At 32.6% G+C, this 14,192-nt stretch overlaps 1 protein-coding gene and 1 pseudogene across 1 annotated transcript; both read right to left on the reverse strand.

The window, feature by feature from the left end:
* Positions 1–108: 108 nt before the first annotated feature.
* LOC106408107 lies at positions 109–6,843 on the reverse strand (annotated as a pseudogene).
* A 181-nt stretch (positions 6,844–7,024) lies between these two features.
* LOC125590268 (NAD(P)H-quinone oxidoreductase subunit 1, chloroplastic-like) lies at positions 7,025–13,671 on the reverse strand. Its single transcript, XM_048763689.1, has 2 exons — positions 12,853–13,671; positions 7,025–11,720 (listed from the first exon to the last, which is right to left on the reverse strand). The coding sequence occupies exons 1-2, from the start codon at positions 13,403–13,405 to the stop codon at positions 11,191–11,193; spliced, it is 1,083 nt and encodes a 360-aa protein (XP_048619646.1). The 5' UTR covers positions 13,406–13,671; the 3' UTR covers positions 7,025–11,190.
* Positions 13,672–14,192: the final 521 nt, after the last annotated feature.

Raw genomic sequence — 14,192 nt, forward strand, 5'->3', positions numbered from 1 at the left:
CGTCTTTCCTCCTGGAGCGCTAAATCCCTCTCTTTTGCTGGACGTCTACTCCTTATCAAGACTGTGATATCAGGAATCAACACCTTCTGGTGTTCCTCGTTTATATTGCCAAAGTCGGTGATCAAGAGAATCAACTCTCTTTGTGGTATTTTCCTATGGAAAGGAGATGTGGAGGGTCATCATACTGCGCGAGTTTCATGGGAAACAGTAACTAAAGAAAAGAGTCAAGGAGGACTAGGAGTCAAGGATTTGTATACCTGGAACAGAGCTTGCACGTTGAAGCTTATTTGGCTGTTGTTCTTTCAATCGGGTTCAGTTTGGGTGGCGTGGTTCAAGACGGAAATCCTGTCAGGGAATCTGAGCAACTTCTGGACAGTTAAGCCTAATAGAAAGTACTCTTGGCTAACTAATAAGTTAATCAAAATGAGAGATGTAATGTTTACCTGGATTAAACTTAAGATTGAGAGTGGCAGAGACTGCAGATTCTGGACAGATAACTGGTACCCGGAAGGAAAGATTTGTGAACTCATGACAGGAGGTAGAAGAACTAGGCTTGGTATAAGACAAGATGCAACCATCGCAAGCTTGTATGACAATGGTCACTGGCTTCTGCCACCGGCAAGGTCTGAAAATCAAGTAAGCATTCTTGCTTTCCTCTCTGGCCTGACAATATCTACTGCTGATGACTTCTACGTTTGGGAAATTGATAGAATAGTTAGCGCAAAATACACTACTGGGCTAGTTTATCAAAAACTGAGAGGAGACTATACTCATATACCTTGGACTAAAGCAGTGTGGATTAAAGGAGGCATTCCTAAGCATTGTTTTATGGTGTGGCTGGTGGTTCTGAACCGCTGCCCAACTCGCAATCGTCTCCAGTCCTGGGGTTTGCAAACTGATACTAACTGTCTTCTCTGTGGTCTTCATCCAGAGAGTCGAGATCACCTCTATTTTGATTGCCCTTACTCGTGGGAACTATGGTCAACTATGGCCACAAGATTCACTTTGAATCCTTTGAGGACATGGGATCGCTCACTAAGTCAGATGCACACACTCTCTGGTAACAGATTCCGGCGTCGTCTTCTCCTGCTAGCCTGGCAAGCGATCATCTACTGGGTTTGGGCTGAAAGAAATTCTAGACTTCATCGACACACTTTCCGATCTCCTGACGTGTTGCTCCGTCTTGTTGATTGTCAAATTAAAGACCGCATCAACAGTCTCCGGGAAGTCAACCCAACAACTTGTTCACAGCTCCTCCAATTATGGTTTCTTGCTTGTGATCCTACCATCGTCTCCGCTTGATTGCTCCATTCTCCGTCTCGTTATTTCTCATCAAACGTTTCCAAATCCGTTTTGGGCTAAACTGCAATGGGTTTCTTAACTATGGGCAATATTTTGTTTTTATTAACTGGGTCTTGTTTTGTAACTGAAGATCATATGGGCTTCTGAACCTTTTTCTATTTTTCTGCGTTTAAATTAATGAAAGTCTTTTCAAAAAAAAAAAAAAAAAAAAAAAACTTTTAATATTTTATTAAATTCACGATTTAATAAACAACGTATATCCCTATCATGCACGAGTTTCTTAATTTCCCCCTGATTTAATTAGAACTTTTTAGAAAAATATAAGTTTCGTGATTTCTGAAATTATTAAAATTCCGTCTAAACCAACGATGACCAACCCTTAATAATTGCGACACACTTTGGTGCACACCTTATAATAAAGCCAGGCATGCCTAAAGTAAACCTCAGCCTTTGACGGATTCACAAACACAACCCAATGCCCCACTGCCTCATGGGTACTACATATAATCGTATACGCAGAGGCGCAGTGGCGGATCCAGAAAATAAATATTGTGGGGGCAAAAATATACTATACACTTCGTTAAAAAAATTAATGTTTTATTAAGTTTGCAACAAAAAAAAACACCAAATATGATAAAAACTCTTACAAAACAACTCTACGCTCATTCATCTTTTGAAACTTTTGTATCACTTTCTCATTTGAAACCGAGTCAAGCAGCTCTTTTTCAACAAAGCAGACCATACAATCACTTAGAAACTGATCTCCAATTCGGTTACGTGCAGCTGTTTTCACTAATTTCATAGCTGAAAAACATCTTTCAACACTTGCGGTGGCAACCGGCAAAATTAGAACTAACTTTAAAAGCCTGTAGACCAAAGGATGTGCAATATGCTTTTGAGTTTTCACCATCAAACAAGAAAGATCTCCAAGATTCTCCACACTCTTAAACCTTTCATCTCTACGTATATTATCAATGTAGATATCAAGTTGCTGCTCTAGAGATAAAATCTCACCATAGGTAAAATCTTCTGGATATAACTTAGCTAATCTCATCAGCTTCTCCTTGTCAAACCCATAAAACGAATCAGTCGGGCTTAAAGCAGCCATACAAATAAGTAGATCAGTGGTTACCTCTGTAAAACGATCATTGAACTCTTGAATCTGTAAATCTAGAACTGTGCAAAAGCAATTGACCTTATAATGATGCATATTGGTTATGTTGCTTCTCTTTCTTGGATTCTTTGGATTAACAAAATCGTCTTCCATGATGAGCATTCCAGCATTATGTTTCTTACAAAAAGAAGCAATTTTATCCATAAGCAAACTCCAACCATCATCCCTAAGCTTTTGCAGTTCTCTTTTAGTAGATTCCACCAGTGACATAGCGTTCAAAATATCTTGATATTTCTCTTGCAAAGCCAATGACAAATTTGCAGTGAGCCCCAAAATAAGCAACATTAGATGCAAATAGAACACACAATCAAATGTGTGAAAATATTTGAGAAGACCACAAGCTTGACGTTTCTGTAAGTCATCCATGCCTTCTTCTTGGACATACTCAAGAACTTTAATGGTAGTAGAAAATAATTCTTCCAACCTCAACAATGTTTTGTGATGAGAACCCCAGCGAGTATTTGCAGGTCTTGGTAAAGAACGTCCTGATTCTGTCATGTCCCAGTCTTAACTTCACCACTACTGATCTGTTTTTCTAATTCTTCACGCTGAATTTCTCGAAATTTATCTTGTCTTTTACAAGAAGCCCCAACAACATTCAACAATGTAGAAATCATATCAAAAAAGTCAGCAATGTCAAAGTGCTTTTTTGCAACTGCCACCACAACTAGCTGAAGTTGATGAGCGAAACAATGAACATAATATGCTGAGCTGTTTTCTCTAGCAACCAATGATCTCAAACCATTAAACTCACCTCTCATATTACTAGCTCCATCATAACCTTGCCCTCTCACCTTTTTGATGTTCATCCCATATCTAGCAACAAATCATCTATAGCAGATTTCAAAGCTAGAGAAGACGTTTCTTTTACATGAACAACTCCAATAAATCTTTCTTTGATTGCTCCTCTTTTATCAACAAATCGAAAAACAACGCCCATCTGCTCCTTATGAGAAACATCTGCAGACTCCTCAACCAGCAAGCCAAATACATCATGACCAATTTCTTCTAAAATAGCTTGTCGTACTTCTTCTGCAAATGAATGGACAATATCCTTTTGAATTAATGGAGAAACCATCTGATTATTTCCTGGAGCATTACTCAGAATGACCTTACTTATGGTTTCATTTTGTTCTCCTGTGTATTTCAGAAGCTGCAAGAAGTTTCCTTTATTCACAGCTTCTTCTTTTTCGAAATGGCCACGGAAAGATAATCCTTGTCGTAACAAGAATCTGGAAGCATCAATCGAAGCAGTTAAGCGGATGTGATACTCATTTTCCACCTTATCATCTTGCTTAAACAAAGCATGTACTATAGACTGATTTTGATTCATCAAATCCTCACATTTCTGAGCAGCAATAATATGAAAACTGTTGGGCGGTTTACCCATATGAGTACGCAATCTATCTGGCTTATTCCAACTATTAAACCCTTCTTTCACAAATGCATCACTTCCACCTTGCATCCGTATCTCATCTTTAAATAGATAGCAATATAAACAAAATGCCCTTTCTTTTGATATGCTATACTCTAGCCAACTACCATATTGATCAAACCAAGCTGGATTGAATCGTCTTAATGAACCACTTTTCAATATTTGTTTAAATGTATGACCATAAGGTTGACATGGACCTTTAGTTAGATATTTGCGTCTAACCTCGTCTCTTTGGTGCGAAAGATACTCCATTATATCTTTTCTTTCACCAGGGTCAGATGGCAAATCTTCAATATCGGTATTATCTATTGGAGGAGATTTTTTTTTGTCTTTCCTTTCACCAAGGTTAGATGGCAAATCATCAGCTTTGGCATCAGATTCCAGAGGAGGTACTTTTTTGAAATATTTCTCCATTGAATTTAACTGTAAAAAAAATATGTTTAGCAAAAATCAGTAGAAGAGTTTAGTTTATATAATTCTAATAGGGTGTTTTAAGCAAACCTTTACAACTCTGAAACATTAATATAAGAGCAAAAAAAAATTTACCACTTTTTCTTCACACAGACGAATGAACGAGAAGATGAGTAGATTAGGGTTTTTAATTCTAAATTAATTAAGTACTTTAACTATAATTAAGTAAAATTTCTAAAACAAAACAGGCAGAAGAATATTTTTTTATGGATGCAATTTTCTTTTTGTTAAAACAAATCTTAATAAAAAAAAAAATTTCATGGTGGCAGCTGCACCCTCCCTGAACAACGTGGATCCGCCACTACAGAGGCGTGACAACCATTTTAGATGCCTAAACAAAATTAACCGAACCCATAATTTCAAGCATATTTTAAAAACATTTATAGAAATTTTATTTCAATTCACTAATCTCTAATTATTCATTTGTTTCAACAAAAGTACTTAGAAAAACAAAATAAGACTAGTTTCTATAAATAAATAAAAATATAAATAAACATATCTCTAATTAAACACAAGTTGAATAAAAAGCAGAATTTTTTAAAAGAGTTGCGTATAAAACTATATAAATGGAAAAATAATTTGGGAAAGTATTAATCTTAACTCCATGCAAATCAGTTATGAGATGCTCATCGTTTATGCTCATTAGTCATCACATTAGTTATCATTTCTAAAATAAACATTTCTAAAATAAACCTATATGATGCCATAAGTGAATGTTTTGTTTTTTCATAAGTGGGCACGGTTATTACTTTCCCCATCAATAAAAAAAATAAATAAAGATCTTGTATTTCCTCTTAACTACGAAATACAAGATCTTTTAGCGAAATCAACAGGTTCTTTAAATTAATTTAAGTCAAAAAAATTTCATTTTATACCTTTAGGAATTATTATTTCTCTTAATTCTTATATTCTTTACTTGGAATCAAAGTTATAAAAGCATCTAGCCACAATTAAGTGAATATTAGATAATAATAAGTAATAATATATGATATTTTTTTTAAGTGATCAAAAAATATTATGTTTGTACAATATAAAAAGATGCATGAAAAGAGATATTTTGACAATTATTGTTTTTCATTTCTCTTGAGCAACTTAGGCAAATTTTAGTTAGAATTTCTAAGAATTTTGGAGAAGTTTTAATTTTTAGAAAAATCATTTTTTTAGTAATAAAATCAATTGTAAATTCCATTAAATTAGCTTCTTTATTTAAAATTTGAATCTCGACGATTGAGTAAAAACTTGTTAGTATTATTTTGAACAAGTTGCCGCTATGGTGAAATTGGTAGACACGCTGTTAGGAAGCAGTGCTAGAACATCTCGGTTCGAGTCTGAGTAGCGGCATAAGATCTTATAAAAGAGATATTATAAGTTTTATAATCAAATTAATACCCGACTTGTTTTCTAAAATCGGGTAAACCCTAGTATTAATTTATTAATTTTTAACAATTTTTTTATGATTTTTTCAATTTTAGAGCATATATTAACTCATATATCTTTTTCGGTCGTTTCAATTGTACTACTAATTTATTTTTTAACTTTATTAGTTAATTTAGATGAAATCTTAGGATTTTTTGATTCATCAGATAAAGGAATCGTAATTACGTTTTTTGGTATAACAGGATTATTATTTACGCGTTGGATTTATTCAGAACATTTTCCATTAAGCAATTTATATGAATCATTAATTTTTCTTTCGTGGGCTTTTGCAATTATTCATATAGTTTCCTATTTTAATAATAAAAAAATCACTTAAACGCAATAACTGCGCGAAGTGCTATTTTTATTCAGGGTTTTGCTACTTCAGGTCTTTAAACAACATGCCTCAGTCTGCAATATTAGTACCAGCTCTCCAGTCCCAGTGGTTAATGATGCACGTAAGTATGATGATATTAGGCTATGGCGCTCCGTTATGCGGATCATTATTATCAATAGCTCTTCTAGTCATTACATTTCGCAAGGTCGGATCTACTTTTTGGAAAAATAATATGAAAAAAAAAGTTATTAAATGAATTATTTTCTTTTGATGTACTTTACTACATAAATGAAAGAAATTCTATTTTACTACAACAAAACATTAATTTTAGTTTTTCTAGAAATTATTATAGGTATCAATTGATTGAACAATTAGATTATTGGAGTTTTCGTATTATTAGTCTCGGATTTATCTTTTTAACCGTCGGCATTCTTTCAGGAGCTGTATGGGCTAATGAAACATGAGGTTCATATTGGAATTGGGATCCGAAAGAAACCTGGGCATTTATTACTTGGACCATCTTCGCAATTTATTTACATATTAAAACAAATAGGAATGCTCGAGGTATAAATTCTGCAATTGTGGCTTCGCTAGGTTTTCTTTTAATTTGGATATGCTATTTTGGCGTCAATCTTTTAGGAATAGGTTTACATAGTTATGGTTCATTTACATCGAATTAACTAAAACATTAACAAAAAACGAAAAGAATCCAAATAAAAAAAATAGCATCTATATATAACTTCATATAAGTTAAGAAATCTAATTTAGTTTTAGTAGTAAATCATCAAGAACTTTTTGAATCAAGTAGTACAATGATTCAAAAGGTTCTTACAATACAAAAAGCAAAGACTTTTTATTATAATTCAATTTAATGTTTTTTTTTATTTCCTGAAAACTATCCATAAAAATAATTAGATAAAATGGATTCGACCTTGTCACTTGCTAATGAGAGCACAAAATCAGGATAAATCCCAATACCAATTATGGGTAGAAGAATAGAGATTGAAAGAAATAACTCTCGGGGTCCAGAATCAAAAAAAGAAAAGTTTTTGGCATTAATTAACTTGTATCCATAGAACATTTGACGTGACATAGATAATAAATATATAGGAGTTAATATCATTCCAATTGCCATTACAAAAATAATTAAAATTTTTGAAATTAAGAAATATTTTTGTCTGGTAATTATTCCAAAAAAACGATTAATTCTGCAACAAAACCACTCATGCCCGGTAATGCAAGGGAAGCCATCAATAAGATAGTGAACATTGTAAATATCTTTGGAATGCAGATAGCCATTCCACCCATTTCATCAAGATAAACAAGTAGGATTCTATCATAACTAGTTCCTGCCAAGAAAAAAAGTGCAGCGCCAATAAATCCATGAGAGATTATTTGTAAAATAGCTCCATTAAGCCCATGATCCGTTATAGAACCAATACCTATAATTATAAAACTCATATGAGATACAGAAGAATAGGTTATTCTCTTTTTTAAATTACGTTGACCGGTAGATGTTGAAGCTGCATAAATTATTTGGATTGTACCGACTACCATCAACCAAGGAGAAAACAGAGAATGAGCGTGAGGTAATAATTACATATTGATTCGAACCAATCCATATGCTCCCATTTTTAATAAGATTCCAGCGAGAAGCATACAGGTACTGTAATGTGCCTCGCCGTGGGTGTTAGGTAACCAAGTATGTAAAGGTATAATCGGTGATTTGACGGCAAAAGCAATAAGAAATCCAATATAAAATAGTATTTCGAGTGTGACCGGATAGGCTTGATTCCCTAATAGTTCTAAATTTAATGTTGGTTCGTTCGAACCATATAAACTTATACCTAAAACTCCTATTAATAAAAAAATAGAACTTCCTGCAGTGTATAAAATAAATTTTGTAGCTGAATACAAACGTTTCTTTCCACCCCACATGGATAAAAGGAGATAAACGGGAATTAATTCTAATTCCCACATGATGAAAAAAAGTAAAATATCCCGAGAAGAAAATGATCCTATTTGGCCGCTGTACATTGCTAACATCAGGAAATAGAATAATCGGGAATCCCGAGTAACTGGAAAAGCCGCTAAAGTAGCTAAAGTAGTAATAAATCCGGTCAGTAAAATCGTTCCTATAGAAAGTCCATCTATTCCCAGTCTCCAATAAAAATAAAAAAAAAATGATCCATTTATAATCTTCGGACAGTTGAATTAATGGATCGTCCAGTTTAAAATTATAACAAAAAAGCGTAAGTCGTTAGAAGAAGTTCTAAGATACAAATGCATATAGTATACCACTTATTAACTTTATTTCCCCTATGCGGGAGAAATAACATTAATGAACCGGCAGATATTGGAAAAACAACAATTATTGTTAACCAAGGAAAATCATTCGTGGTAAAGACAAGATACACCAGGTCCAAAGAACGCGTACTCAAAAAAATATATAAATAAAAAAATATAATTGAACTTCTTTGAGTACGAGTACTTGTCAATAAAAAAAATAAAATATATTCCAAATTTATTCAAATCAGGTTTTCGGTAACGTATCAATAAGCTAGACCCATGCTTCGAGTTGTTTCATGCCATAAATAAACTCGAACGCTCAAAAAATCCGTTGGACAGGCAGATTCACTTCTCTTACAACCAACACAATCCTCGGTTCTTGGGGCAGAAGCTATTTGCTTAGCTTTACATCCATCCCAAGGTATCATTTCTAATACGTCTGTAGGACATGCTCGGACACACTGAGTACATCCTATACATGTATCATAAATTTTTACTGAATGTGACATAGGATCTATAGTTTTTTGAATGTCATAAATTTTCAATCTAGTACACTTATAACTAAATGATATATTAAATTAAAATACTAGATGAAGCAATGATTTCCTTTAATAGAATTTTTTTAATGAATTCTGGCTCAATTGGTAAAAAACGGGGCTAAAATACTTTGATTTCTTAGATTTTCACAAATTTAATCTAGTAAGTCATAACCTATCATATATGCAAATTTAAACCTATAATTTTTGGATTTATGCTACTTATTTAATAAGGTCGATTGGTTGAGGCGAGTTGATTTTCTGTTACGATAAATTGACGAGACTATAGCTAATCCAATAGGTGCTTCAGCGGCTGCAATTGCTATAACAAAAATGCAGAAAATATCCCCTTTTAGTTGGGAATTATCAAAAAAAATCAGCAAATGTTACGAGATTCATATTAACTGCATTGAGTATAAGTTCAAGGCACATAAGAGCCCTAACCATATTTCGACTCGTGATCAATCCATAAAGACCAATCAAAAATAAATAGGCACTCAAAACAAGTACATGCTCGAGTATCATTGAGCAACTCCTTATCAATTTTGATTCATTATCAATATGAATAATAAAAACAATTCACCGGATTCAATCAACTAGAATATAACAACAAAGTACGAATAAAAACTATATTAGGGAAAAAATTTCAAATATATATAAAATATAAAAATTTATATTTAAAAAATGAAATAGTATTCAATCAAATTGAATGAACGGAAAAAAATATCATAACATACACAAACACAAAGTTTTCTTTGGTTTTTACTAATCGGAACCTTTTTTATTGACGAGCCACAGAAATTGCACCTATCAAAGCAACTAAAAGAATTATTGAAATGAGTTCAAATGGAAGAAAAAAATCTGTTGATAAATGAATTCCTATTTGTTGACTATTACTTATTAAATCTTGTTCTAAAATCTGGTTTAATCTTGTAGTCCAAATAACCCCGTACCATGACGTATCGAGAATAGTAGAAATTAATGAAAAAAGAATAGTTGTACAAACCAATGAAGTAATCCCATTCCCAACCGTCCACATATTGAAATCTATGGAATATTCGGAATCATTCATGAACATCACAGCAAATATGATTAAAACATTTATGGCTCCCACGTAAATAAGGAGTTGTGCAGCAGCTAATGGGAATTTGCTAGAATATACAATAAAGATATACAAACAAGAACAAATCCTAAGGAAAAGGCTGAAAATATTGGGTTAGGAAGTAATACCACTCCCAGACCTCCTACTAGAAGACCAGATCCCATAAAAACTAAAAGAAAATCATGTATTGGCCCAGGCAAATCCATTTTATTATTAAAAAAAGAAAAAATAGAAATCCTTTTCATGACCTTATTAATTTAACCGGAGAATTTTTTTTTAATATGTTTCTAATAGAGTGAAATTAGAATCTAATGAATATTAATTGATGTAGATACAATTATTAGACAGTTTCGCTTTTTTATTCTAATATTTTCAACCTATCTATTTCAAGCAAGATAATAATTACGAAAATATTATATTAAAAGGATGAGCCTTAATACTTAATATTATTCTATAAATACAAGTTTTTAATTAAATTCTTTATATAAATATAATATAATTCAACAGTTTTGCATTCTTTTTTTAATAAAATTAATGGGTTTACCCATTTTTTGTTTGAGGTGAATTCAAAATTGTTCGAATAGTATAATCGTCAATTACTGACATTGGTAAACGCCCCAAAGTGATTTGATTATAATTCAACTCGTGACGATCATAAGTTGAAAATTCATATTCTTCAGTCATTGACAAACAATTTGTTGGACAATACTCAACACAATTACCACAAAATATACAAATTCCAAAATCAATACTGTAATTAAGCAATCGTTTTTTTCGAATATTGGTTTCCAATTTCCAATCAACAATCGGCAGATCTATAGGACATACTCGAACACATACTTCACAAGCAATGCATTTATCAAATTCGAAATGGATTCGACCGCGGAAACGTTCTGATGTTATTAATTTTTCATAGGGATATTGAATAGTTACAGGTAAACGATTTGTGTGGGATAAGGTAATCATGAAACCCTGACCAATATACCTTGCAGCTCGTAGGGTTTGTTGACTATAATTCATGAACCCGGTTATCATAGGAAGCATATTGTAATTATCTATGAATAATTTGATCTTTGTTTCTTTCTCTTGTTTAAAACAAGTAATGAATATCTTGGATTGATTTTCAATTTAGAGTGAAAAGAGTTGGAAAGAAGTTGTTAATAATAGATTACCAAGGGAAATCGGTAAAAGAAATTTCCATCCAAGATTTAATAGTTGATCCATTCTTAGCCTAGGTAAAGTCCATCTGGTTGCGATAGAAATGAACAAGAACAAATAAGTTTTAGCTAATGTAATAAAGATACCAATTGTTGTTCCAAAAATTAGATCCTTTTCAAATAGCTCCAGAATAGATATATATGGAATAGAAATATTCCAACCGCCTAAGTATAGAACTGTTACAAATAATGAGGAAATTAATAGATTTAGATAAGAAGCAACATAAAATAAACCAAATTTGATACCGGAATATTCAGTTTGATAACCTGCTATTAATTCTTCTTCCGCTTCTGGTAAATCAAAAGGTAACCTCTCGCATTCTGCTAGGGAAGAAATTAGAAAAATGATAAAACCTATAGGTTGACGCCACAAATTCCATCCCCAAAAACCATATTTTGATTGTGCCTCAACTATATCAACTGTACTTAAACTGTTAGATAATCCTAGTCGGTGATAACATTACTATTCTCACCGCTATTACAAAACCGTATATGAGGTCTTCGCCTCATACGGCTCCTCGGGGGCCGTAAATAAATATAAGGACCAGATTAGTATTATTTAGATGGATATGATGTGTTCTAAAATGAATTAAATAGAAATATATCTGGGTCCTGAATTATACCAATGGAATTCTGTCTGCTCAAATTTTAAAACTAAAAAAACGCGCTTCGGAATTTATCTCATCCTTTACAAATTTTAATTTCTATTTGTTGAGTAATAACTTAATCCTTTAATAAAGCACCCCTTGTAAAAATAAAACTAGGTTTTTCAGCCCGTCGTGTTTTTCAATTACGAAAAAGAATTAAACATCCTATTAGTTTATTATTCACGATAGAAATTCTATTTTATTTTTGAAATCTATAAAAAAAAATATATACTTGCAAAAAAAATATACTTGTTTCATTCCTATTCTTCTTTCTTTTTTAGAAAAAAAGTATGTGGACTTAAAAAAAAAAAAAGGATTATTTCGTTTCTGATAGTCATTACATTTATCGGTGGATGGGAGCATACTCTGAATCGGAATCTTGGGGAGTACTGCCTGATCATTTCTACAAATTTCAAACCCCAATTAACCTTCTTTTTTTGTTATCTTATGTTATGCATAAATATCCTTTTCAATTTGGTTAATCTCTATTACAAATTCTTTGTGTATTTTGGTGTTTCTAACCATCCACGTTTTTACCTAATTGCCGATCACTTTGTAATATATGTATATGTATAGTAATTTATATAACTGATAGTGAAAACGTCATATGGTTAATATTTTTTTTAACCCGCTTCAAGCCCGGCTGACTAATCAACCAACCTTGGGGTAAAGTGATTCTTACGCTTATGTTTATTTCCATTTAACCTTTGTACATAGGAAATGAGACTTAATTTTTCTTTTTACTGCTAATTTCTGAGCAGTTTTTTTTCACGCATATATAACTATCAAATTCCTTTTATTAAGATTAATCCGAAATATAAATATATATATATATATATATATATATATATATATTATTCCGTTTTTTTTTCATTTTTTTTATCTAGAAGAAACGGAATAAACCTTTCTGTTTCAACGAATCGCACGTAGAGATATTGATAAAACACATAGAGTTAATGGTATTTCATAACTAATCGCTTGAGCAGCAGCTCGTAGACCACCTAAAAAAGAATATTTATTATTTGATCCATATCCTGACATAAGAAGTCCGATCGGAGCAACACTTGAGATGGCAATCCATAAAAAAATACCGATATTGAGATCCGCTAAAACAAGGTGATTGCTAAAAGGAATTACTGAATAACTTAGTAAAATAGAGATAACTGCTATAGATGGTCCAATACTAAATAAAGGAGTATTTCTTCTAGATGGACGAAGATCTTCTTTGAAAAGTAGTTTTGTCCCGTCGGCTAAAGCTTGAAGAATTCCTAACGGGCCGGCGTATTCAGGTCCAATACGTTGTTGTATCCCTGCAGATATTTCTCTTTCTAACCACACAATTACTAGTACACCAGTTATGATTCCCAATACAAGAGAAAATATAGGGACAAATATCCATATGAGTCCATAGACCTCTTTTAAAGATTCCAATCTAAGAAAAGAATTTATAGTTTGTACTTCTGTTGCATAAATTATCATTTTAACGATCAACTTCTCCCATAATTATATCTATGCTACCGAGTATCGTCATAATATCATCCAATTTCATTCTTTTAACTAGTTCAGGAAGAATTTGCAAATTAATAAAACCCGGCGGTCGGATTATCCATCTCCAAGGAAAACCACTTTGATCTCCTATGAGAAAAATTCCCAATTCCCCTTTTGGAGCTTCAACTCTTACGTAAAGTTCTTGTTTCGATAATTCAAAAGTAGGGGAAGGTTTTTTACTAATGAATCGATATTCAAAATCATTCCACTCTGGATTCCTTTTTTTATCAAAGCCCCTACTTTCTAAATTTTCATAGGGACCCCCCGAAAGTCCTTCCAGAGCCTGTTGAATAATTTTGATGGATTCTGTCATTTCGCTAAGTCGTACTAAATAACGAGCTAATGAATCTCCTTGTTTTTGCCACTGAATTTCCCACTCAAATTCATCGTAAGACTCATAACGATCAACTTTACGAAGATCCCATGGTATTCCGGATGCGCGTAACATTGGTCCGGATAAACCCCAATTTATTGCTTCTTCCCCACCAATAATCCCAACGCCTTCAACTCGTTCTAAAAAAATAGGATTTCGTGTAATAAGTTTTTGATATTCAACAACCTCTGTTAAAAAATAATCACAAAAATCCAAACATTTATCTATCCAACCATAAGGTAAATCCGCCGCTATTCCTCCAATACGAAAAAAATTATGCATCATTCTCATACCGGTGGCAGCTTCGAATAGATCATATACAAATTCTCGTTCTCTGAAAATATT

Source organism: Brassica napus, chromosome C7 (genome assembly GCF_020379485.1).
Source record: "Brassica napus cultivar Da-Ae chromosome C7, Da-Ae, whole genome shotgun sequence".
Classification (NCBI taxonomy): domain Eukaryota; kingdom Viridiplantae; phylum Streptophyta; class Magnoliopsida; order Brassicales; family Brassicaceae; genus Brassica; species Brassica napus.

Coding starts and splice junctions, on each gene's coding strand:
- LOC125590268 (XM_048763689.1), bottom strand. CDS start 13,405: ATGATAATTTATGCAACAGAAGTACAAACTATAAATTCTTTTCTTAGA. Junction 11,721..12,852: donor TGTTTTATCAATATCTCTAC/GTGCGATTCGTT, acceptor ACCGACTAGGAT/TATCTAACAGTTTAAGTACA.